The 25,822-nt window shown below is 35.4% G+C and overlaps 1 protein-coding gene across 9 annotated transcripts in view; it reads right to left on the reverse strand.

Annotated features, from left to right (window-relative positions):
- Positions 1 to 25,822, reverse strand: part of Nsd1 (nuclear receptor binding SET domain protein 1) — a 156,292-nt gene that overhangs the window by 19,790 nt on the left and 110,680 nt on the right. For all 9 annotated transcript variants that reach the window (XM_047555064.1, XM_047555060.1, XM_047555062.1 and 6 more), the window contains 6 exons: positions 25,452 to 25,575; positions 16,769 to 16,969; positions 15,826 to 16,005; positions 8,637 to 8,793; positions 6,900 to 7,105; positions 3,633 to 3,745 (listed from right to left, as the gene is read on the reverse strand). In XM_047555064.1, the coding sequence (XP_047411020.1) occupies positions 3,633 to 3,745; positions 6,900 to 7,105; positions 8,637 to 8,793; positions 15,826 to 16,005; positions 16,769 to 16,969; positions 25,452 to 25,575 (981 nt within the window). The remainder of the gene's footprint in view (positions 1 to 3,632; positions 3,746 to 6,899; positions 7,106 to 8,636; positions 8,794 to 15,825; positions 16,006 to 16,768; positions 16,970 to 25,451; positions 25,576 to 25,822) is intronic.

Here is a 25,822-nt window from a genome sequence, read left to right on the forward strand (position 1 = left end):
ATACATAGTTTAATATTTACTATTATAATTTGGAATCTTTTGAAAGGACTATAGCACTGTTATTCATGTGTTCATGTAGAGTACTCTGGTGAGAGAAAACATGAAGGTCAAAGAGCTGCTGTAATATCAAAGTCATTCATGAGTTTTTACAGATACCAGCAACAATACTGAGAAAAAAACCCAGATATTTCAAATGAGATGGATTTGTTCACTAGAATACTCCCCTAGTTGGCATTACTTCACTGGGAATAGTCAAACTGACTCTTCAAAGAGAGCCCGTACAGAAAATCTGACTACTCAGGCATTGTTTGGTTTTATACATTACTTTGCTGATGATACTATTTTGAGAATAAGGTTAGTACGCAGCCCAGTAACCTCTTAAACAAGGCAAATATTGTAATTCTCTCCCTTCTTTATGTCTTTTATAATGTCTGTAATACCAATGATTCTAAATTACTAATTTCAGTTAATCTAAAATATTATTACTCAGGCTGAGGACATAGGTCAGTGGTAGAGTATTTCCCTAGAACGACCGAAATTAAATGTTCTCAAAATAAAGTCATTGTTGCTAGGTGTAGTGGTGCATGCCTGTAATACCAGCAACTAGGGAGGCTGAGGCAGGAGTACTGTAAGCAAAAGCCAGCCTCAGCAACCTAATGAGGCCCTAGGCAACTCAGTGAGATTCTGTCTGTCTATCTCTGTCTGTCTCTCTTTCTCTTTCTCTCTCTCTCTCTCTCTCTCACACACACACAAATAAGTAAACAAACACTGTTAGGGAAGTAGCTCAATGGTTAAGCACCCCTGAGTTCATTCCCCCATATCAGTCAATCAGCAAGTAAGCAAATAATAGTTCCTTTTACTTAAAAATCTACCTCTATCCTCCAAATTCCAAAATGCTGGCACTTGATCTCTTATTCTTTATAATATTATAAAAATTACAACCTGTCAAACTGTCTCTCTATGAAAATTTAAAAGAACACAGATCTTTGCCAGACCTGAGGTCAGCCAACCAAGACCACAGGTCTTAAATAGGGCATATGAACATTTACTTGTAATTCAAGGTATCTTTATCCCATCCCCTCCACCACGTTTAAAGATTTACACATACATATTTATAGTTCAGGTATTGTGAATAGGTCACAGGTTTCTGACAGAGCTCAACTCTCTCAGTATAGTACAAAAACAGCCACAGATGATGTAGAAATGAACAAGAATAGCTGTGATCCAATAAAACTTTATTCACAGACACTGAAAGCTAAATATAATCCTGTGTGTCATGAAATATTATCTTTATTTTTCCTTCAACCATTAAAAAATGTTTGAAAAATCATGGTTAGCTCATTGGTATTAAATAATACACAGCCAGTAGATCAGATATGACCTATATAGGAATTTGCTAACACCTGCTCTAATTTGCTGAAAATATGTCTGTTTAAATTTTAAAGAATAGAGAGAAGGAATTGGTCTCTAAATTCTGGGATGGGATCACTCACAGGAAGCTGCTTTCTCAATACCCAGGGTTCAATATTATTGTAGATGTGCTACTCTGAAATGCCTACGTTAATGTTATCTTGACCCCTAGGACTGTATGAACAGGATTACCAAATTACTTTTCTTTTCCTCTACCTAACTACACTTTGGTGTTACTTTTTCACATATAGTGATTCTACTGAACTCTTGATATATTGCCAGGATCCTTTACCAGATATTTATAAGCTTTGAGTTTCTTTTCCTTACATAGTTTTAATTATCTGCTAGAACTGATATTTTATGATTTTTATTCCGTCTTATGTCCTTCAAAGATCAAAATGAAACTATTCATTTTGCTAAAATGAAAACAATTTACTTACTTGAAAAGGATGCAACTCATCCTATCTTGTTAATACCATTGTAGGACCATCATACCATTTTATCCTACTTTTTAAATTGATGGATTATAATTACATATGATAGTCAGATTTAAAATGACTAAGTAGCAAGACTATGGAAAAATAATGATACACATAAAAATAATGAAATAAAAAGTCACAATTTAGTTTTCTTATCTCTTCTCTTTTTCTTTCTTTTTTCTATGATGGCAGGGATTGAACCCAGGGACTCACACATACTACTCCAAAGTTCTGCCACTGAGCTATGCCCTCACGCTTTAGTTTTCTTACAGCATTCCCAAAGTACTGCATCTTCTTCCAAGAATTATATTAAAAAAAAAAAAAGGGAAATGCCATCTCTGTAACCCACTAGGATAGGGTTGCCAGATTTAGCAAATAAAAATTCAGGACATTAAGTTAAATTTTAATTTTAGATAAACAATAAATAGTTCCTTAAGTCCCACAAAATATTTGGGACATACTGAAACACATTTGAACTCTAAAGAGATGATGATACAAAAGTAAAATCTGAGATTACCATACCTTCGAAACTTAAAAAATAAAAGAAAAAGTAAGAAAAGACAAGACATGAATAATACTTTTTTAAGGACAAAAAATAAATAGGATTCTCATTCAGAAATAAACATCCGAGGTGGTGAACTCATTTTGCTAACATGGTTAAAAAGCATCCTTTCATGTTTTATGAGGTGTAAATATTTAAAAGAACTTATCTGATAAAAGAGATCTGTAAATAGCCAGTTGCGGGGGTGCACATCTGTAATCCCACAGACTATGGAGGCTGAGGCAGGAGTTCAAAGCCAGCCTCAGCAAAATCAAAGTGCTAATTAAGCAAATCAGTGAGAACCTGTCTCTAAATAAAATACAAAATAGCTCTGGGGATGGGGCTCAGCAGTCAGCGCCCCTGAGTTCAATCCCCAATACCATTCCACCCCACCCCACCGCTGGAGATTTGTAAATAGGTATTAGAAATACTAAAACAGTTTTTTGGTAGTGAGGATTGAACCCAGAGGCACTCTAACACTAAGCCGTATCCCGAGCCCTTTTAATATTTTAGCTGGAGACAGGGTCTCCCCCTAAGTGGGTAAGGGCCTTGATAAGCTGCTGAGGTTGGCGGTGAACTTATGATCCTCCAGTCTCAGTCTTCTGAGCTACTAGGATTACAGGTATACACCATTGCACCTAGCATAAATACTAAAATTTCTACTTCACAGTTATTGTTATGTCTTTTAATTATGCATATAAATAACTTCAAATGTTAAACAATACAAAAGGTTCTCTGAACATGGATAGCAACAGCTACTTTATCAGGTAGATTGAGGGTTAGGAATACTTAATAATAATTCTCCTTACCATTTCCTAGTCATGTTGGTCCTCTAAAATGTCTTCAGAATCAGTCATTACCAGGAAGACTTACCATGAGTATTATGCATACAATATCAGGATGCTTTATCACATAATGGCTCTTTGGTCTCCTTCAAACAGGAAGATGTGAATACAATCTATTCCACTTACTTATGAGAATTTCCAAAGTAGCAAAAAGAAAGATTGCTTCAATGAACAGTTGATTTTTTAAAGTGTATTCACTGAGTTAGAAATGATACTCTGGTACTTTTTCCTTCTTTTAATCTACCTCTGCTTCGTAACAACTATGCTTATGCTGTCAATTCTTAGCATAAGGAGGTGGGAATAAAGCAAGCCATACAGTGAGTCTCCTAGAGTTGGTCTCCCAGGATTTTTTCTCACCTTTATGTGTTTATAAGGTGGTGGTTTCTTGTCATTCTTTCGATCTTCCTGCAGCTGTCTTAGCTCTTTTTGGGCTTTTAACTCTTCAAACCTTGCTGCAGCTTCCTGAAGAGCTGAGAAAACACATAGCACAAGTCATTTAACAACATCTGGGTGATGGTTATTTTGCTTTTGCTCCCTGTTAATTGGAAAAATCTGTATTTTATACAAAATGCAATCAACACTATATATATATATGGAAAACCAAGAATATATATCACAACTATTTCCAAATAGGTTATATAGTCCCTGAGGTATTGAGACGTGGCATTAGGACAAAACAAAATCCATAACTAAATGGCAAAATACACAATACCACTTTCAGAGGAAAAAAACCAAATTATAGCTGAACAATGTGAAAAAGTCCACAGACACCATCTTAAAACAAATAAACTTTATGTGCTCAGCAGAAGTCACTGTGTAAGCCTAATTCTTTATTTAGTCCTCAGTCTCCAGCTTTTAGAAACATACTATTTCCTCCAATCTATAGATTATGTGCTCCATATCCTCTGAAAAGGAATTTAAAGTTGAAGTTCTTCTCTTCTCTAGAGTACCTGTCGTACTTTTCTTGTTATTTCTTTTGTAATATTGGGAATTGAACCCAGGGTCTCATGCATGCTAGGCAAGCATATTACCACTGAGCCTCCAAAGCTAATGGGATTACAAGTGTGTGAAACCACACCTAGCCCCATTCTACTCTTCTAATACTGATTTTGTAAATGGCCATTATGAACTCTAATGATAGACAAAACTACATTTAAGTCCTATCCTTATAAATGTTTAAAAGGTCGAAGCATCTGAAAACCCCAACAAAATACTGAGATTCTCATTCTCCATTATTAAAATTTTTTTGATTCATTATTCCTCACACAGATAAAAAAATTCAGTGCTTGCCTTGTAAGCACAAGGCCCTGGGTTCTATCCCCAGTACCCAAAAATAAAAAAATAAAAAAATAAAAAAATTCCAAAAATTCCAACTCTTCCTACCATGCTCCCTATAGCTTTCCTTGTGTCAATTCTTTTAAAAAAAATCCTCTTTGACTCATGCCTTCTTCCCTGTCACCATTTACATGATGTCTGTGAATTGTCCTAAAATTCATCCTTCCACATTTTATTAACACGTCCTGCCTTGTATCCATCATCCATCCACTCCATCCTATGAACAATTCCATTATAGTCTCATCTATTCTGTCTAGAACTACTAAAAACAGCAATCTCACTGACCTTTCTAGCTGTGTACACTCACCTTTAAAAAAAAAAAATTTGTAGTTGTAGATGGATAAAATGCCTTTATTTTATTTATTTTTGTGTAGCGCTAAGGATTGAACCCAGTGCCTCACACATGCTAGTAGGCAAGTGCTCTGCCACTGAGCTACAGCCCCAGTCCTATCTCTTTGATTTCATACTCTTATCAGAAGCTGAAGTTTTTAAAACTTTCTCACCATGTAACTTAATTCTCTTTTAAGGCAGCCAGTCCAGTGCTCTGTCAACCCTGTGCTTAAACTATGCCAAATACTCAAGAGGATATTAATCCAACATGGTAAATTCAGTGTGTTCTTTCACATACGTTGTTTTCTACACACAACATTTAAGGACCCTTCCTAACTCACAGTCAGTGTAGGGATAAAGAATTTAGATTCTGGAGCCCAATTGCTAGTGTTAGACTCTTCTACTACTTACTGACACCGGGAGCTTAGGCAAATAATATAACATTCACGTCTCCTCAGTTTCCAAAATATGCAATATCAGGACAGAATCTACTTTGCAGGGCTGCCACAGGACCAAAAACCAAAGATAAATACCTGACAAAGCCTACCAAACAATAAATGGTAACCATTATCATCATCATCATCATTATCATCATCATCATCATCATCATCCATTCATTCATTCAGTCTTTGAAGTATCGCTTAGGAAAGTAGTCATCATCCATGGCTTCAAAACTTCAATACCCAGTCTTAGCCACGCCTTCTTTTGCTCAACCTATCAGACATAAGTTGAGCACACACTACAATGGTTGCTGAACAGCAGTTTGACTGCTCATATCTACATCAGATTCCCCCCAAAACATATATTACTAGAAGACAGAGACACTTAGCCAGGCTCTGGTATGGGCAAAGAAACAGCAATATCTCAAAACTACAGCAGGCTCAAACTCAGCCTTCCTTACATTCTACCTTCTCCATCCCTGGAGGACAGCACTGTGCAGGCCAAGATGTTGGTCACATGGTTACTGATCATCTGAGATTGCAAGACTCAAGACCTAAGCTCCTATTAGTATTAGTACTAATATAACTTACTGCATTAGTAATTAATACTGACAGCCCATGGCTCAGCAAAGAAATAACATAGCAGACAGGTGAGGAACCACTGAAATAACATGGGGCAAACAGAATCTTTGTTAAACTTACTCTCTGTAGACATTACACCCATTCACTATCCATGATATTTCATCTGCTTAGAATCTTGTTGAATCCCTCAAGGGAGTTTCATTTACACACTTATATCCATATTCATCTCAACTTGCAGACAAAATCTTCAAATTTCATATTCAAACAGCAAGAGATATATGGTCTTTCAAAGGACAGATAGCCACGGATGTGGTACCAACTATGTGCACTACAGGTTTACTTTTATCATCCCACTGAGTAATGAGAGCAACATTTTTCCTTCATATCGTAAGAGAATGCCAAGGCTCACAGTTGACTTAACCACCTGATAAGTAGTAAAACTAGTAGTGCTAATACCAAGGCCCCAACTGTCCCCACTGTCATCAATTTAGGCCACGTTACAAAAACTGAATTGCTCTATAATTTTAATTTCTTTTACAATTTTTATGGAATATTATTTCTTTTCAAAAAGCTAAAAAGGAAAAAGAAACAAAAACAAAACCCCTTGGAGGAAATGTAGTTTTGCTAGAGATTTAAGTTTTTGCCAAGCAAATTGAAGTGTTTGTTCTATAAAATATACCTGAACTTCATATCTTGATGAGATGGTGAGAAAACAGAACTGGTAAGACAAAACAATCTTTCTTGAGCAATTACAGTAAAGTTTAGTTAAAATGAGTTATGTGGGTTAACTTCCCTACCAAATCCTATAGCTATAGCCACATAAAGTCCCAGAGGTCAACAGAAAGCTGTCAAAAGGAGGGTTTTATGAATTTTAAGATGAGCAGACACTCAGGGAACAGAGGTCTATGTTGGCCTGAGAAATAAAAAGGATAGTTACCTTTTTTATATGTTCCATCCACTCCTTTGCCCATCTTATCCTTGCTGCTCACATCCCCCTCCATGTAAGGAAAGACTCGGGCTTGATGAGTCCATAAATAATCATTGGACCCAAAGAAGAGGACAGGGAACTCGCCCACATCATGTCTCATCTTATCAATATTGGAAGGAACAGCTCGAGGATGGCAGATCTCAGCTGGCCACCATCTGGGAAAGGTGAAAACAAGGGAAGAAATGTTGCAAATAATTTGAAAAACAAAACAAAACAGCTGCTTAAGACAGGAATAAGAAACAGGAATGTCTGCCTGGCAATATTAAAGTCCAAACACCAGGCAATCTTTCAAAATCACTAGAACACAAACAAGTACTGTGTGCTGGAAGGCTGAATATAACTGCTTACGACGCATATACTTACACTTCCTTAGACCCAAGTTATTTGACTTGAAGGAGTTTATTAAAGAAAACAGAGATACAAACAAATGTCTATGACTATAATGTTCACTGAAGAAGTAGGTGGAAGAATGAAAAACAGGAAAAAAAACTGAATGCTCAAGGGACTGACAACAGTAGTCAAGGAATGATAACAATCGTCAAATACAATATGACCTTTAAAAAGGTAATTTTCAATAATTAACAGGAGTACCGAAAAATGACACAAAAAAGGGGGGAAGGAGCCTTACATGTAAATGAATACTCCCACTTTAGGGAGTCAATTTGGCATTAGCTGTTAAAGCTAGAAACCACTACCAAGCTATTTAATACAGAGAATGCTCCCAAGAAGCCCTAGTACATGGAAATCAAGAAATACCATCAAAATAAGTACAGTAGAACAGTGAATTATGAGTAAACCGGAGTATTATACTAACTACGGTAAATCTCAGGGGTGTAAAATGAAAAAATAAAGAAAACTGAAGGAAAATACATCAACAATAATTCTTTTAGCCTAGTACAGTGGTGAATGCCTGTAATTCCAACTACTCAGGAGACTTGAGGCAGGAAGATCACAAGCTTGAGGCCAACCTCTGTTTCAATACAAAATAAAAAGGGGGCGAGGAGGGGGGCGGGCAGTGGGCCTAACCTCAGTGGTGGAGCACCCCTGGTTTAATCCCCAGAATTGGAGAAGGAGATCCTTTATATAACAAACTACAACATGCAAAACAAAGCATTATACACATATCAAATCTATACAACAAAGTAAAGAAATAAAAACCTCAAATTCTTTATTGTTTAACTAGGAAAGACATAAGTGTTCCTTTTGTTTTTTTTTTAATAAAAATTTTTGACATAAAGTACATTCTACTGTGCCCTTCCATTATATTTTTAAATCATTCATGTTATATTCTATGCATTCCAAGTTCAATAAAAACAATTTTAAAAAGAAAAGGCAAAATGCAAATCCGGTTATAAAATAAAAGGACAATTACTTGGTGGGAAGGAGCACTGCTGTGTATGGATGTCTGCAAACAAATATACTAAAATATTAACTTCCTGTTTGTGAGATTATACCTATGTTTTCATTAGTGAATTTTCTATAGAGTGCATATATTATGGTCCTATAACTGTATATCATAAGAGTTAACTTTCTTTTCTTAGAAAGAAAAATTGGGGGGAGAGTTGTGCCTTATCAGAAAAATAACTTTTTAATAAAAGTAATACATCTGAACAATCCCAAGAAACAGGTTAGTAAAACAAAGCAAAACAAACCCAATAAGTGTCATTATCCTTCATAATTACTCACCTGTATCGTCCAACTTTTACCCATACAATCTCCCTGTAGTGTGGCTTTTTGCCTGCCTTACAGTCATTGCAATACCAGTTTCCTTCAGGAATATCAATGTTCAGGCATTCACGATGAAAAGCAGCAGGGCAAGAATCACAGCACAGAAGGCTGCCTCCTGTAGGAGAAAGAAAAACAAAAAACAAACAAACAAACAAAAAAACCCCTGGCATAAATCCTCAAGACTGAATGGAAATACGCAGCTTAAACAGTTTTTGCTTAGTTCCTAACCAATTATTTATCAACCTAGTAAATGGCTTAATAATTTAATAAATGAGTCAGAAATACTTTTCTACAAGAATATTCCCATTCTAATATTCCTGAACTCCCCTCATACCAAAGTTTGTGAGGTTAATAGATAATAAACATGAGATCTTATTGGCAAAATTAGGTTAAGGCCATGAGGTAAAGAGTAAACATAAAAGTCATGTGTAGCTATACATATCCTTGCCCTCTGTAGAAGACAATACATCAATTAAGAAAAATACCTATCACACACAATGATTACAATGTAAAATACACTAGTTTAAGGGGGCTGGACTTCTAGCTGTAAGACCACATGACCTTGGAGAATTCAATTTAAAATTCACTTAAAACACACACACACACACACATTTATCTAGAGAGAAAGAGAGATATAAATGAACACAATACCTTTATTTTATTAACTTATTATTCATTTTTTATTATGTGGTGCTGAGGATCAAACCCACTGCCTTACACAAGCTAGGCAAGTACCCTAGCACTAAGCTACAACCCCAGCCCCAAGGGGAATTCACTTTCTTTAGTGAGCTATAATTTCCTTAATGGCTAGGTGTTTTCTACAATGAACAAAAACCACGTTTGAGAACTAAACCAGCTAATAAATCACCTAACACTGTGTGACAGATAAGTAGTATCTCTATATGGTAAGCTCTAATCTTTTCAAAACTTTTCAGAATTTTGTAGTTTTAGCCAATGTAGTTGTACATTTTGCTTTGTTGCCAAAAAAGAAAAGGAAAGAACAAACAAACAAAAAAGACACCACACATAATGAGGCCCTTATCTCTCTATATAAATCTCTACTCAAAGTAGGATGTTAGGCACACTTGTGATACCTTGGGTCCTTGAAAGAATACTATTTATAAAGGTATAAACTTTAATATATAAGATTTAAAAATATGTATTAAAATATAACTATCAAAAAATAAAGAGATACATACATTTTTAAAATATATAAATAAGACTGTGAAATAGCAAGGATTATACTCTGTAATTCCAGACATCTGCAACTATAATATCTGGGGCTTTGGTGACAATAAACCATAGGTACTACTGTGGTTTACTGCCTCAATTTGTTTTACCCCTCCACACTATGCTGAGTGTGTAAGTGTGTGTGTGTGTGTGTGTGTGTGTAAAACAATATTTACTTCTTAAAGATTATGTACTCAAAAATGACCCATAATTTACACATATAATTCTGAAATCCCCATGCTTGAGAATTACAAATTACGTATTTCAGGTAAGGGAGATTATTGGGGTGGGGGTAATGCTGTGGATGAACTCAGGGCCTCAGGCATGGTAGGTGACTGCTCTAGCACTGAATCATGTACACTTAGACCATGTACACTTATTTAAGGAATACAACAATTATAATATTTACCTTATGCCAGATAAAACTCTTTAAGTTTCAGCCTGAAGAGTTAGTAAGTGATAAAGCCTTGGCAAGCAATATACCAAATTCATCTTTTTCTACCAGTGCTTTAAAATTTTCTCTTTAAAGTTTTACTAAAAACTCAATTTTGCAACGCTTTTCTTGTATAATTTCTTGCCATGCTAAGTTTTTTGTTTCTTCAAATTATCTAAATCACAGTGTTCAAATAAAACTTTTTTTTTTTTAATTTGTGGGGGAAGGGATGTGTATTTGCAGCTTGACGCCTGTTTCATATAGCAAAGCTCCCCTTTTATCTGCACTGTATACTGCTGGTCAGATTCAGAATTAAGAGCTCATTTGCAAAGTATGCTGCTAAAAATACTTCTGAAAAATAAGTAAACAGCCTAAAGCATACACTTAGTTATTTTTGTGCATTTTGTGGATGAGTCAAATAATTCTAGCATAGGACATTAAGAGTGACATAGAATCATATAAATGCAATTGAACCACTGACAGAATACCTCCTACAGCACTTTAATGTTTGATTACCTGCTGAGCAACCATTTGGTTGACAGTCGTTTGTCTAACATGGTATTTAGGAAAGAAATCTTTTAACATAACTTGACAATCATGACGTACTACAGATAGTTCATCAACAAAATGGAATTTGAACCAGGGCTTCCAGGAAATAACATGAAAAGAAATCTGAAGAGAAGAAAAAATAAAGAATAATGGCCAACAGTAGAGTTTAGGTAAAATGCTAGAAAGCACATCAGTTCTGGACAAAATAGGATGAGCTAAAGGAGAACCTGAAGGAGGAAATCAATAGGATGACTGTGAATAGATGGATTTGAGGTCAGGTATATCTAGTGGCAGCGAAAAGAGATGAACAGGAATGAGAGACAGACAGACAGAATAGGAAAAAACTATATGAGTCATCAAAAACAAAAGATGGAAAAAATGATATTTAATGAAAGAGGGCAAGAGAGAAAATGAAGTTTAAGCATTGCTTAATTCTAAGGTCTAATTCCTTTTAGTTTTGAAATTTACCATATTATTATCCTAACACTTTGGATAACCATCTCTCCCTCAGTCCTTCCTTTGCATATGGGGTGGGGGTGTTGGGGAGTGTTGACACTATTCAGTCCCTCATTTGTAACAGCAGGACCATTATTTCTCATGCTTTTGGGCCTCAGGTCATATCACACTATTGAAAATTGTAGAGGAGGTCAAGATATTTCATTTATGTGAGAGATGATGGAGATAATACACACACACACTAGTCAGATAGACAGATAGATACAGATATTTGCCAAGCAGAAATTAAGAAACATTTTCAATACTTAGCTGATTTTAAAACAAACCCATTATATCATAGAAACATTTAAATAAAAACATTCTTCTGAAATTAAAAATACTGAGAAAAAGCATTATTTTATATTTTTGCATATATTTAATGGCACTGTGTTGCATATATTGTTTGGCTGACATACATGAAGAAAAAGTGGTCGCTAAGAGATATATAGTTGAAATAGAGTATTTTACTATCCAAACAGATTCCATTCAACAGTTGTGGATATTGTTCCTTTGTTTTATAATATAATGTTGATGGACCTTTATTTTATTCATTTATTTATATATGGTGCTAAGTATTGAACCCAGTGCCTCAGACATAATAGGTAAGTGCTCTACCACTGAGCCACAACCCCAGCCCTGCTTCCTTGATACTACATTAAAACTCCATGGAGTCTTGCTAGTGGCTATTTGGAATCTGAAAGCATGTTAACAAACTCTTGTTGCTATTACACTAAAATTCATCAATCTATCTTATAATATGAATGGATGTTCTACTTATATGTGCCTTTTAACAGCATGTATTGGTTATATGAAAAACGTTGGTTGAGTCATACATATCTTCTAAATGAAAAAGTTAGCATGGCAAGAAATTGTATAAGAAAGTTTTGCAAAATTAAGTTTTTAGTAAAATTTTAAAGACAGAAAACAAGCATAGTTAGAATGAGACGAATTTGTACTGACCTATTTCAGTACCTATTACTAAAGTATTATATTTTTTTAGTATCACCATGATCTCTTGAGCAAGTACTAGGACATTCAAGGATATAGATGATAGTTTTGTTAGTAACTCTTAAAACTAAAAATGGTGTTCCAGAAGTAATAAACATAATTAAGCTGAATACAGTACCACATGCCTGTAATCCCAGCAACTGGGAGCTAAAGGCAGGAGGATGGCAAGTTTGAGGATAGCCTCAGAAATTTGGTGAGGCCCTAAGCAACTTAGACCCTGTCTCAAAATAAAGAAGAAAAAGGGTTATATATGTAGTTCAGTGACAAAGGGGTCCTACATTCAATCCCTATTGTCCTCTCTCCACAAAAAGAAAATTAAGCTTGAAACTGAAGTATAAGTGCTTCATCTCAAGACAACCACCAATATGCCTCAGAACCACTTATGTGTACTTCCCATCCCATCACACAGAACAGTTAAATCGATGTTCATTTTAGGTTCAAGATTTAATAAAAATTTAGGAATTTACTTAATTATCAAGGAAATCTTATGTAAAAGTGGCACAACTTTACTACAAATATATGGTGATACAGAATACATCAAGTGCTTACTTGCATGGTTTAGCGTCATCAATTGTGATTATATCAACATGCCAGCAATTTCACCTGCCGCTGATTTTACATTATCTATGCAAATGTAAAATGAAATAACAAAGGCAAGTAGCAATCTTGGTGGTATTATGGACTGACTACACTTTAGACCTGGTGCTACAGCTGTCAGAAGTTTCCTGGAGACTTAGTTATCATTATGAGTACCCATTACTGGAACTGAAACTATCTCATGAATTTCATCCCATCCTGGACTTTAAAAGTCTAATGCTGAAACTCTCATCTTCCTTTGCCTGAGAAACAGGTGGTAAAATGACAGAATTCAGCATTCATGAGAATGTCATCAGAAGCCAATTTCATAAGCAGCATATTTACAAGGAATAGGTTATTAGTCAAACAAAAAAGGATGTAGAATACCATAAAACTTTACACACAACAATCACAAAGTTAATACAGCTTAATACAGCGCAGTTGACTTTTTATATTAAGACATTCCTGCATTTCCACAATGTATACACATGTATGCACCAAAATACCAAATTTACCCAATAAATATACAATTATCATGGCAGCTGAAAATATTTTAAAAAAACACACTACACCAAAATTTCATTTCATACTAATACGACCATACTGAACACTGCTTTATTCCACATTAGAGCCACAGTTTTGAGGATACAAATGACTATTCGGATGCAACTCTCCTGTGGGTTACTTTTTCCCTAAATTATTTATCATGTTGCATAAATCTCAAGGACAGAAAAAGAGGGGAGAAGGGGGTTGGGGAAGGGGAAAAGAAGAAAAATGCCCAGATGGCATAAAGCAGTCACATAATTATTTGGAGGAAGGGGGGCCTTAACACTATTTAGTATAACTAAATTTCTCAAAAGGGATGTAATATCTTCTCCAACAGATCCAAAGGAATTCTTTGGAAATCCATAAATAATTAGACTCTAGTTCTTTGGTTAGAGGGCATATTCATGTGATGATGCAGAGCTTAGTGATATCTTAAGAAAGAGAAAAGGAAGTATTGTTTCTTGGGGTGGTGATCCTCAGAAAAAGCAGGTAAAGTAGCAATGAAGAAAATTTTTAGAAAAAAATCAAACACAATAAGGCAGACTGGGAAAGAAGTCATTCCTACAAACTAGCAAAAAGTTAAAAATAAGACCAGGGATAATTTAAACTTATTTTCTCATTGTCCAAGGGCTTTAATCATTTTCATTTAATCTATACTATTACAATAATGACCATGTGATAAAGAATGGAGACTGTGTTTAACAAACAGGAAATCAAGGCTTAGAAATTCTGAGTCTTAGTAAAGCAACATGCCCAAATGAGACAAGCCAGAATTCAAACTTTGGTTTTTTGATTCCAAGTACACAGTTCATTCTGCTGCTTCTGTTGAACCATTTTAAAATCGGTCTCTCAGAATGTTCCTAAGCAGCCAAGTTTTCATAGTCAAAACGTAGATACTCAAAAAGTAAAGTCAGTGAAATTGTATTTTGGGCTCTTTTTGTTGTAGTTTTTGTTTTTTTGTTTGTTTTTCTTAACTAATCAACAAAATTCAGACAACTTGATAATGAATGAAAAAACTAGGTAAGAGAACTGATGCCGCCTCTACATCCAGAGATAGTGGAGCAATGTCTACAAAAATCTCCAAATCTTGTGTTCTATAATAACCCAAGATATCCTTCCCTAGAAGTACAGGTAAATGATGTCTCAAGCAGACCCTATGTTCTTGAAGGTTCCTTTTAGGAGTTCAGGCAACCAACAAAAATATCAAAATATGAAATCCAGACCTATAAACACCAGTTAACATACTAGTTGTAAGTTTTAAAAAATCTTAATATAAATAGCAAAAATCAGGTGACAAAGGATGGAAAGGAAATAAACAGTAAAGAAATTATGTAAGAGTTACTAATACAGATTCTCTAAAAAAGAACTACTTTATAAATTGGTGTGTGTGTGTGTGTGTGTGTGTGTGTGTGTGTGTGTGGTGGGTGTCCAAAATTAAAATACTTATTTTATCTTCACCTTACAAATCTTTTGAGAATAACCATTTATAATAAGAACATATTTACCTGAAGTTCATAAATTCCTTCACTATTGTATTTTCTTAAATTCAAGTGAAATTGACTTTAAAAAAATTATTATATGATACCATTAACTTGAATTTTTTCTGTCAAAATATCTATTCTCCTTTCTGCTGGCATGTAGAAATATCTAAAGCAATATCACTCAGTAGTAAGCAATGTTGGTATTTTTCCCCTCAAGATAGGAAAATGGGGTGATCCCCTTTCTTATTCTTTTCTGTACTGCTTTATCATTTTAACAGAAACATACATTATTCAAACTGAAAAATAAAAATTTTCAAGCCAAGCACAGTGGTGCACACCTGCAATCCCAACACCTGGGGAGTTGAGAAAAGATCGGAAGTTTGAGATCAACCTCAGCAATTTAGGGATACCCTGATTCAAAAATAAAGATGAAGGGGGTGTGGTGACACACACCTATGATCCCAGTGACAAGGAAGGCTCAGGCAGGAGGATCACTAATTCAAAGCCAGTCTCAACAAATTAGCAGGGCACTAAGCAATTTAGCAAGATCCTGTCTCAAAATAAAAAATAAAAAAGGCTGGGGATATAGCTCAGAGGTAAAGTGCCTCTGGGTTCAGTTCCTAGTACTAAAAATAAATAAGTAAACAAAAAATAAATTTCTCCCTATTAAGCAACAACACCAAGTTTTAAAATTTTTGCTATTATCATTAATTTGGGACATTATCTCCTAATATTTCTTCAGCGGCAATGTGAGGGAAATTATTTTTGTTCCAATTAAAACACAGAATACCTTTTTAGAGTACCCATATAGCAAAAAGTCGTATCTTACCTTCTGAGCATACAAAACACCAGCTGACATTAACATGCTCATGATTTCGACAGCCCCGCCTAGGGGTAAAGTGATTAGGGCAGATGATACTATTAGATGCAAGGATCTTTGACCCAGCAGCCAAACAAAAATCATTAGCATGGTATGCCACAGGGCAGCGGACACAGCGCATCAGACGACCTAAACAGGAAAACCAGGGAGTAACAAAAGAAAAATAGATTAAATATTAAGAATAATATGAATAATTCAGTCTATTTGCTACCATTGAAAAAATGTCAGAAAACAAAGTAAGGGCCACTAAAACAATAAATCCTAAACATGCAATCTACCATGAAAGCTGACAGACCCTCAGTGCTAAGTCTCTAAAAGGCATCAGATCCCATAATTGTAAACAAGTCTGCCTCACCAAAGAAAGTTCTACCCAACCACTGCCTGACTCCTAGGAATTCTGGAATCTGTCTCAAACAAATAAAGGGCATAGAGTGATAGGATAGCAATGATTGCAAGGGTACTCTGTGATTTAGTCTTCCAAGTAAATGAACCCCTCTCCAACCCTTCCAGATGAAATACACCCATTAACATACTTCAACAACTAAAATCTATCTCGTAAATGCAACCTACACAATTATAGAAATTGAAAAGAAGACAGTTAAATGCAACTGAATGCAGTAACTATTGAATGGAGAATGCTTTCTCGAACTAAACCGCACATTCAATCCAAATAGATAAAACTATCACATACGGTCATAGGCTCTACAGAAGAATATGGTGACCGTGTAACTAATCTACTCCTCTACACTTCTCTCTCACATAAAATGCTAACTCTACCTAAGTGACAAGCTAAAGAGATGTCAAAGATATGTTTCAGATTGCATTTGAAAGTATCTATTGCCAATCAGACTGAGGTCTTACAATTAGACTGGTCCTCATAAGAAATCCATACCTTTAGATGCAGAAACACTGGCTGGATTAGCAGCATGGCAGGTTATACAGATGTGGAGAGAGCACCGAAAGCCCTTGTTCTGCATTACAGTTGGTGGGTATTTCTGGACACACTCTTCATGGTAAAATTTTCCACACAAGGGCAAAAGGCACCTTTTAACATCTTCCCCACTTTGCTTACATACAAAACAGGTATGGATTCCTGGGAAGCCAAAAGAAGATAACTAATACTAATTCAAGAATCTACCCCAATGGTGAATCAGGGTGAAAACTTAGGCTAACAGACTCATCAGGCTGACAATGTGGAACACAATGAACAAATAATATAAATTGACACTATGATAACATGTTAACTGATATGATTCAATTGGGTGTATACACTGTTGACAGAGCATTCTTACAAAAAAAAAAAAGAAAAAAGTAAAACCATGCAACTAAAATTTCATCCAGCCTCTAGATCTAACAATAAGTTAACAGAAAATATGGCAGATAAAGGAACAAGTTAAAGGGACACCTCAAAAATGCAACCAACCAAATTTTATGTTGTGTTTAGAGTACTGAGGATTGAACAAAGGGGTACTTTACCACTGAGTTAAATTCCTAACACTTTATATTTTTTATTTTGAGACAGGGTCTCACTTAGGTGCCCAGTTTGGCCTCAAACATGTGACTCTCCTTCCTTGGCCTCCCATGTCACTGGGACATTAATCATTAGAGCATTGAAAATTCAATAGGATATAGCTGGGTCACAGTGGCGTGAGCCTATAATCCCAGCAACTCAAGAAACTAAGGCAGACAGACTGGGGTTGTGGCTCAGTGGTAGAGCACTTGCCTAGCATGTGTGAGGCATTCACTGGGTTTGATCCTCAGTACCACATAAACATAAATAAATAAAATAAAGGTATAACTCAGTGGTAAAGTGTCCCTGGGTTCTACCCTGAGTACTTCTTCCTCACACACAACAAAAAAGAAAACAAAGTTCAATAGGGAAAAATGACCATCACTTCAATGAATAAAAGGCAATAATAAAATAGGATGAGGCAGGTAGTACTATTATTAAGAGAAACACATAAAAGCAGGGACTTAATTTCCTAATTTGTATGTTGATTCTAAACGCTTTAAAAAGACAGCTTTAAGACAAATGGAAAAATCCAAAGACTGTGGTCTTTGGATGATACACAGTAGTTACTGCATCCTCTAAAGACACATTGTTCTAAAAAGTTGATAGAACTCCCAACTGCCTAGAGTTGAGGGTGTGGCTCAATGATACAATGCTTGTCTAAGCAGGTTCAAAGGGCTGGGTTTGATCCTTGCCTTGACACACACCCATGCCTATAATCCCAAGGGATAGGGAGGCTAAGGCAGGAGGATCATGAGTTCAAAACCAGCCTCAACAAAATGGAGGCACTACACAACTCACTGAGATCCTGTCTAAAAAAAATACAAAATAGGGCTGGGGCACATCAATGTTTATAGCAGCTCAATTCACAACAGCTTAACAATGGAATCAACCTGGGTGCCCTTCAACAGATGAATGGATAAAGATACTGTGGTATATATACACAATGGAATATTACCCAGCCTTAAAGAAGAATGAAATTATGGCATTTGCTGGTAAATGGATGGAACTGGAGAAAATTATGCTAAGTGAAATAAGCCAATCCCAAAGAACCAAAGGCAGAATGTTTTCTTTGATATGCAGATGCTAATTCACAATGGGGTGAAGGTAAGAATAGAGGTATTTTGGACTAAACAGAGGGGAGTGAGGAGAGACAAGGGGGTATGGGGGTAGGAATAATAGAATGAATCAGACATTATTAACCTATGTACATATATGATTTCATGATGTAAGTCTACATACATCATGCACAACCAGATGAATGAGAAGTTATACTCCATTTATGTACATTGTGTCAGAATGCATTCTACTGTCATGTATAACTAATTAGAACAAACAAAAAATTAAATAGAAAAAATAGGGTCAGGGATGTGGCTCAGTAGTCGATGCCCCTAAGTTCAATGCCCAGTACCCCTGCTCAAAAAAAGTAGTTCTGGGGCTGAGGATATAGCTCAGTTGGTAGAGTGCCTGCCTTGCATGCACAACGCCCTGGGTCCAATCCTCAGCACTGCAAAAAAAAAAAAAAAAAAAAAAAAAAAAAAATAGTTCTATATAGTAGAAACCTTCTGAAATATATGGGGAAATGAGGCAGAAAGTTGATGACTACTGAAACTAAATAATGAATGCATGTAGATTTCTTATATTGTTCTATTTTATGTGTCTCTAAAGATTTTTATAATAAAAAGTTGATTTTGTTGTTGTTTTTTAAAGGACTCTCTCTCTCCAGAACACAGCAGTTAGATGCAATGTAAGTAAAGAGGCCAGGCTCAGAAAGCAGAACTACCTGAAAGCAAATTCTGCCACTGGCACTTGCTGCTATAAGTAGAAGAGATTATTCAAATCACCCACCTCACGTACAAACAACAGAGATCACCCAGCTAATAAAAATTTTAGGAAAAAGTTTTAATGTATTTGAAAACAAGCATACTATTGCCTGATACTAAAGAGGAGTCAGCTATTAATAAAATAGAGCAATTTATATAACAGTGTGCTTGCCCTACTACAGTAAAACTAGGATGAGCCACAAGGAATAAGAAGTGACTCTTCTACTATTTTTTTTTTTTTTTACTAAAGTTAGCAAACATTCCAATTTTCAAAAACAGACTTTTGGGGGGCGTGGTGACACAGGTCTGTAATCCCAGTGACTAGGGAGGATAAAGCAGGAGGATCATAAGTTCAAGGTTGGTCTTGGCAACTTAGCAACACCCGTCTCAAAATAACACATTCAAAGTGCTGGGGATGTAGTTCATTGTTAAGGCACTCCCCACTAGGTTCAAACCCCAGTACCAAAAAAAAAAAAAAAAAAAAAAAAAAAAAGCCTCTTGCTGGGTGCACTGAACATGCCTGTAATTCTCAGCTAATGGGAAAGCTGAGGTAAGGGCAACCTGAAGTCAGAGGGCGACCTGAGACCCTATCTCAAAATTAAATTAAAATTAAAAAAAAAAAAAAAGAATTGGAGGTACAGCTCATGGGTAGAGTGGCCCTCAGTTTATTCCACAGTACTGGAAAACAAAACAAAAATCAATAATAATAATAAAATTTTAAAAATTCCAGGTCTGGTGATGTAGCTAAGTGGTAGAGTACTTGCCTAACGTATGCAACGCCCTGGGTTTGATCCCTATTATGGAGGTCAGGGGAGTTACTCTGTACTTCATACCATATAAAAATTTAAAATGGATCAGAAACCTCAACATGAAGCCTAAAACTATAAAATTCTCAAAAATAACATAGGAATGAATGAAACCAGTTAAGCTGCAGAACATAAAATCAACATAAAATAATTGTTAATTCTCATAATGTTAAGAGAATTATCCAAAAAGGAAATCAAGAAATCAATTCCATTTATAATTATTACAAGAAAACAAGAAACCTAGGATTATATTTAATTAAAGTAAAAGGTCTCTATACTAAAAACAAAACACTGATGAAAGAAACCGAAAAGAACACAAATGGAAATATAATACATTTTCATAGATTAAAAATAACAAATATTGTTAACATGCCCACATTACTGAAAGTGGTCTATAGATTCAATGCAAACTCTGTTAAAATATCATTGTCATAACAGAAATGGCAAAAATAATCCTAAAATGTATATGGAACTGCAAAAGATTCTGAATAGCCAAAGCAATCTTGAGCAAAAAGAACAAAGCTGGAGACAGACTAATTAGACTTCAAAAGGTACTACAAGGTTATTGTAACCAAAACAGCAGCATACTGACATAAAAAGATTCATAGAAAAATGAAACAGAACAAAAATTCCAGAAATAAAATGATATATTTATAACAAACTGATATTGACAAAAGTACAAAATAACACATATTGGAGAAAGGAAAGCATCTTTAACAAATAATAATGAAAAATTAGATATCCACGTGCCAAAAAATGAAAGTCGACCCCTATCATTCATCATATACAAAAGTCAACTCAGAGTGAACTAAAAATTTAAATATTCAATCTAAAACTATAGAAGAAAACAGACACTGGACTGAACAAGGATGTTTTGGGTATAATCCCAACAGCACAGGCAACAAATGTAAAAACGGACCAATAGGACTATATTAAACTTAAAGTTTCTGCTCAGGAAAAGAAATAGTTAACAAAGTGAAGAAACAACCTAATGAATGGAAGAAAACATTTGCAAACTATACATCTAACAGTGTTAATATCCAGATAATAAGGAATTAAAACAATTCAATAGAAAAAGACAAAAATATCATTTAAAAAAAGGGAAATAGACCTAAGCCTCAGGGAAGTACAAATCAAAGCCACAATGACAAATCTTTTCATATCCAAGAATAACTACTATTTAAGACAAAAGGAATGGTTGAGAGTGTAGCTCAGTGATAAGAGTACTTGTCTAACATATCCTGGATTCAGTATCCAGCACAGGAGGAGAAAAAAGGACAAAAGACAAAAGATAAAAGGTAAGTGTTGGCAAGGATGAGGAGGAAAAAAATATCTTTACGCACTGTTGATGGACTGTAAATTAAAAAAACCATTATGAAAAACATTATGGTGGCTTCTCAAAAGATTAAACAGAATTAATATATGATCCCAGAATTCCATTGTAAGATATCCAAAGGAAATAAAATCAGTATGTGAAGAGATATCTGCCCTCCTGTGTTTCCTGGAGCACTATTTAATTTTTTCATTTATGTTTTGGAGCAGTGGGGACTGCTGAGCTACCACTGAGCTACATCTCCAGTTTTAAGACAGGCTCTCAAAAAGTTATCAAGGGTAGCCTTGAACTTGGATCTTCCTGCCTTGGCCTCTGGAGCTGTCAGGATTACAGACATGTGCCACTGTGCCATATATATAAAATATGTTATATATAATAGTCAAAATATGGAATCAACCTAAATATCCATCAACAAATGGATAAAGAAAATATGGTGTGTGTGTGTGTATATATATAAGTGCACACACACACACACACAATTGAGTCATTCAAAATAACAATATGGATGAAAATAGAAGACACTGTATTAAGTTAAATAATCCAAAGACTGACAAATACTGCACATCAATTTCTACAGAATCTAAAAAAGTTGGCGTTAAAAAAGCAGAGAATAGAGCAGCAGTTATCAGACACTAGGGAAAGCCTGGAAAGGGAAGGATGAGCAAAGGTCAGTAAACAGACTAAAAAACAACAACACACAAACAAAAATCAGATGGCCATATTTAGATACGAGGGAATAACTTATAATGTTTTCTTACAAAGAAGGGTGACCACAGCTCACAATAAGGTGAAGTTTATTTTAAAAACAACAACAAAAACCAGAAGAAGGAAATTCAAATGATACTATTATTAAGAAATGATGTATGTTTGAAGTGGTGAATATGCTAATTACCCTGATTTGATCATTATACAATATATGCTGTGTGTGTGTGTGTGTGTGTGTGTGTGTGTGTGTGTGAGTGTGTGTATAATATAGGGCTGGGAAAGTACCTCAATGGGAATGTGTTTGCCTAGCATGTGCTAGGGCCAGAGTTCAAACCCTAGCAGTGCCAGGAAAATAAAAATTACAATTTAAAAAAGTAAGCAATAGACTGGGAGACTGCTTTGAAAAGTATATATCTGATAGAGAATTTGAATGCAGAATATATCAGAATTAAAAAAAAAAAAAAAAAAAAAAAAAAAAAGCCCTAAATCTCAAGAGTAAGAAAACCCCCAAAATTTGAATAGACACTTCATTACTTTGGGCTGGAGGGCTGGGGGTGAGTGGGGAGTTTTGCTGGGGAGCAAATCAAGAGTCTTGGGTGCTTGGCAAGCACTCTACCAGCCCTCATCAAAGAACTTGAGGGGCTGGAGAGATAGCTCAGTTGGTAAAGTGTTTACCTTACAAGCACAGGGCCCTGGGTTCGATTCCCAGCACCGGAAAAAAAAAAAAAGAACTTGATGTCAAATAAGCACATTGAAAGAGCTACAACCTCACTGGCTGCTAGAGGAACACAAATTAAAATCATAAAGGTGTACCAACATACCTTCAGAATGCTAAAATAAATTGCTAATGAGAATGTACAAATGCTACAACCCTTAGGAAAAAGTTAAAATATCACTATCATATGATTCAGCCATTCTACTCTTTGATATTGATATAGGAGAAAATAAAATGTGTCCATAAGAAGACGAATGTTCATGGCAGCTTAATTTGGAATAACCCAAAGAGTAAACAACTCAAATATCCATCAATAGATCAACACACTGTGGTAAATACACACAATGAAATACTAATCGGCAATAGAAAGGAACGGATTATCAAGATACACAACATTATGGAATCTCAAAATAATAATGCTGAGTTATGATTTCGGGGGCACATGCATATCTATAAATATATATACATATCACAACTTATCATACACTTTGAATAGTCTTTTTGTGTATTAATTATACCTCAGTAGAACTGTTTTAAAAGAGAATGAACGAATGATATATTCATCAAAACAGAGGAGTCTCAAAAGTATTTCTATGTTAAGCCAGATATGACTGTCTAGGGTTTCATTTCACTTTGATGAAATTCAATAAAGATAAACAAGTTTAAGTTAGATCAACCTGTTCAGAGACTATTACACCATGATAAAGATAATAAGATAAACAAATCTGGATTATTAACACAAATGGCAAGAAGACTTTTCTAAGATTAGGATAAGTATGCACACATCTAAACAATCTTTTCTAAATTTAATTTACAAAGCTGGATGACACTATTTCCCATAATGATGAAAGCCACAACAATTTTATCTTCCAACTTTTGTTCCCACACTACTGAGAATGACTATAAGAAAATGAAGTAGCTACCCAAACTGATTGGCTCCTCAATTTGACACAGCTTATCTATCCAAAGACATGAGATTACTGATTATGTCCCACTGGGGATAAAGTTTCTCTACCCTTCAAATCAGAAACAATTAACTTTCCCATCATTCTCCCCAAGCCAAGAAATAACTTCTTTAGCTTCCTCCTTGAGTCCTACAACTCCATGACACATTCCAATTTTGTTACCTTCCTTTCTCTGTGGCTGTGCTCCACCATTATTTCCTTTCCTATTGTGGAATTTTTTTCTACACTACATTTTAGCCTTCATCCTACACTCAAGATGGTCCTTCCCTTGACCTTGTAATGTCTTCCCTTCAGGTACTACATTCCTTTCAACTGAAGTCAAGCTTCCTTAAGAATTAATACAGGGGTTGGGGTTGTAGATCAGTGGTAGAATGCTTGACTAGCACATATGAGGCACTGGGTTCTATCCTCAGCACCACATAAAAATAAACAAACAAAAACAAAAACAAAAAGGTCTTGTGTCCAAAAAAAAAAAAAAAAATAGTAGTAGTAGTAGCAATACAGACTGCCACCCACTGACTTTTCAACATGGTGCAGAGTGGCAGCCTCTAGCAAAATCTCAAGTATTTTGCTTGCTGCCAAATACAGAAGTCTCTTTTTATTCCAAAACCTCCTTCGTTTCTTACTCAAATCCACTACGCTCTGGTGGTTTCACAGATACTTGACTAGCTCCTCCTCACACTGCAATAGCTCCATATAATTCTATATTCTGAGGTAGTGTCATTGGTTCTTATTTCACTTCACAGATGCTTTCTCTTTGGACAGCATCACTCAAAGAGGTTTCAGAGGGCTTCGATGACTTATAAATATAAAATCTATACTTAATCCCTCATTTCTTCACTGCTTAAATGTTGTAATATCTAAATATGATGTTGATAAAGAGAACTTTCCTTAGCATAGTTTATAAAGTTATTTTACAGGCTGATCTCAGCTCACCATTCCCATTTATGCGATAACTATTGAAAATAATCTTTTTATTTCATTGGCAAATATTTCTACTATTGCATACATCTTAAGTGTACAGTTGATGAAATGTCATGAAGTATGTTTATACATCATCACCCAGATTAAGAAATAGAAAATATGACTAGTAACCCCAAGCCCTTCCAGTTACCTACACCTTTGAACTAAAATACTTTACTTAACCTCTAAAAATACAGGCATAAACACCAATTCCCCAAGTATTTCAGACACTTCCAATATTAGACCTTGTGCCTTTGCTCTTCCCCCACAAATTTCATTTTTTTTCGTTTTGGTACTGAGGATTGAACCCAGGGGTGCTTTACCACTGAGCTACATCCCCAGTCCTTTTTATTTTTTGAGGTAGGGTCTTGCCAAGTTGCTTAAGGCCTCACTAAGTTGACTGAGGTTGGCCTTGAACTTGCAATACTCCTGCCTCAGTCTGAGTTACTGAGATTATAGGCATGCACCAGAGCACCCAGCAATCACTCTCTCTCAAAACTACACTTATATATCTTCTTCTGTGGATTTAGCTCATCTTTGCTCATGATGTATTTAAAACATATTTCCAATATAAACCTTTCTGTGTGGAATGAAGCTCTTCACTTACTATTTACCTGGTATGCTTTTCTGAGGGGAGCGACGACAAAGCAAGTATTTAATGTATGTGTAGTGACCAGCCCTGTGCCACAAAATGGTGTCTCCAATACATTTTATTTCCCCGGATAAACTAAAACACTCTTCTACATCTGATTTACCTGTGCGACATTCATTGCAGATAAATTTTCCTCTCGGCATCTCAGTTAAGCCAAGGCACTCCAGATGGAAAGCCCCGCAGCACTGAGCCTCACATAAGAGCAGCTCACCCAGTTTCTCACAGTTCTGTTAAGGAAAAGAAAACAGATCTGTCTATAGGAAAAGGTTTGAGAAAACCCCTAAAGGAAGGCCTTCATGAGGGCAAAGGTTAAGAAATAGTTTGGAGGGGGAAACAACAACAGGAAATTCAATCATCAATTTGACCATCACTTAATAATTACATCCTACATGCTAGGCACAAGTTTCCTAGTTCCTATAACTTCTTATATTATGGGCACAGAAGATAACAAGTGTGAATGATTTAAACAGGAAA

The sequence above is a fragment of the Sciurus carolinensis genome, chromosome 6 (genome assembly GCF_902686445.1).
Source record: "Sciurus carolinensis chromosome 6, mSciCar1.2, whole genome shotgun sequence".
NCBI lineage: Eukaryota > Metazoa > Chordata > Mammalia > Rodentia > Sciuridae > Sciurus > Sciurus carolinensis.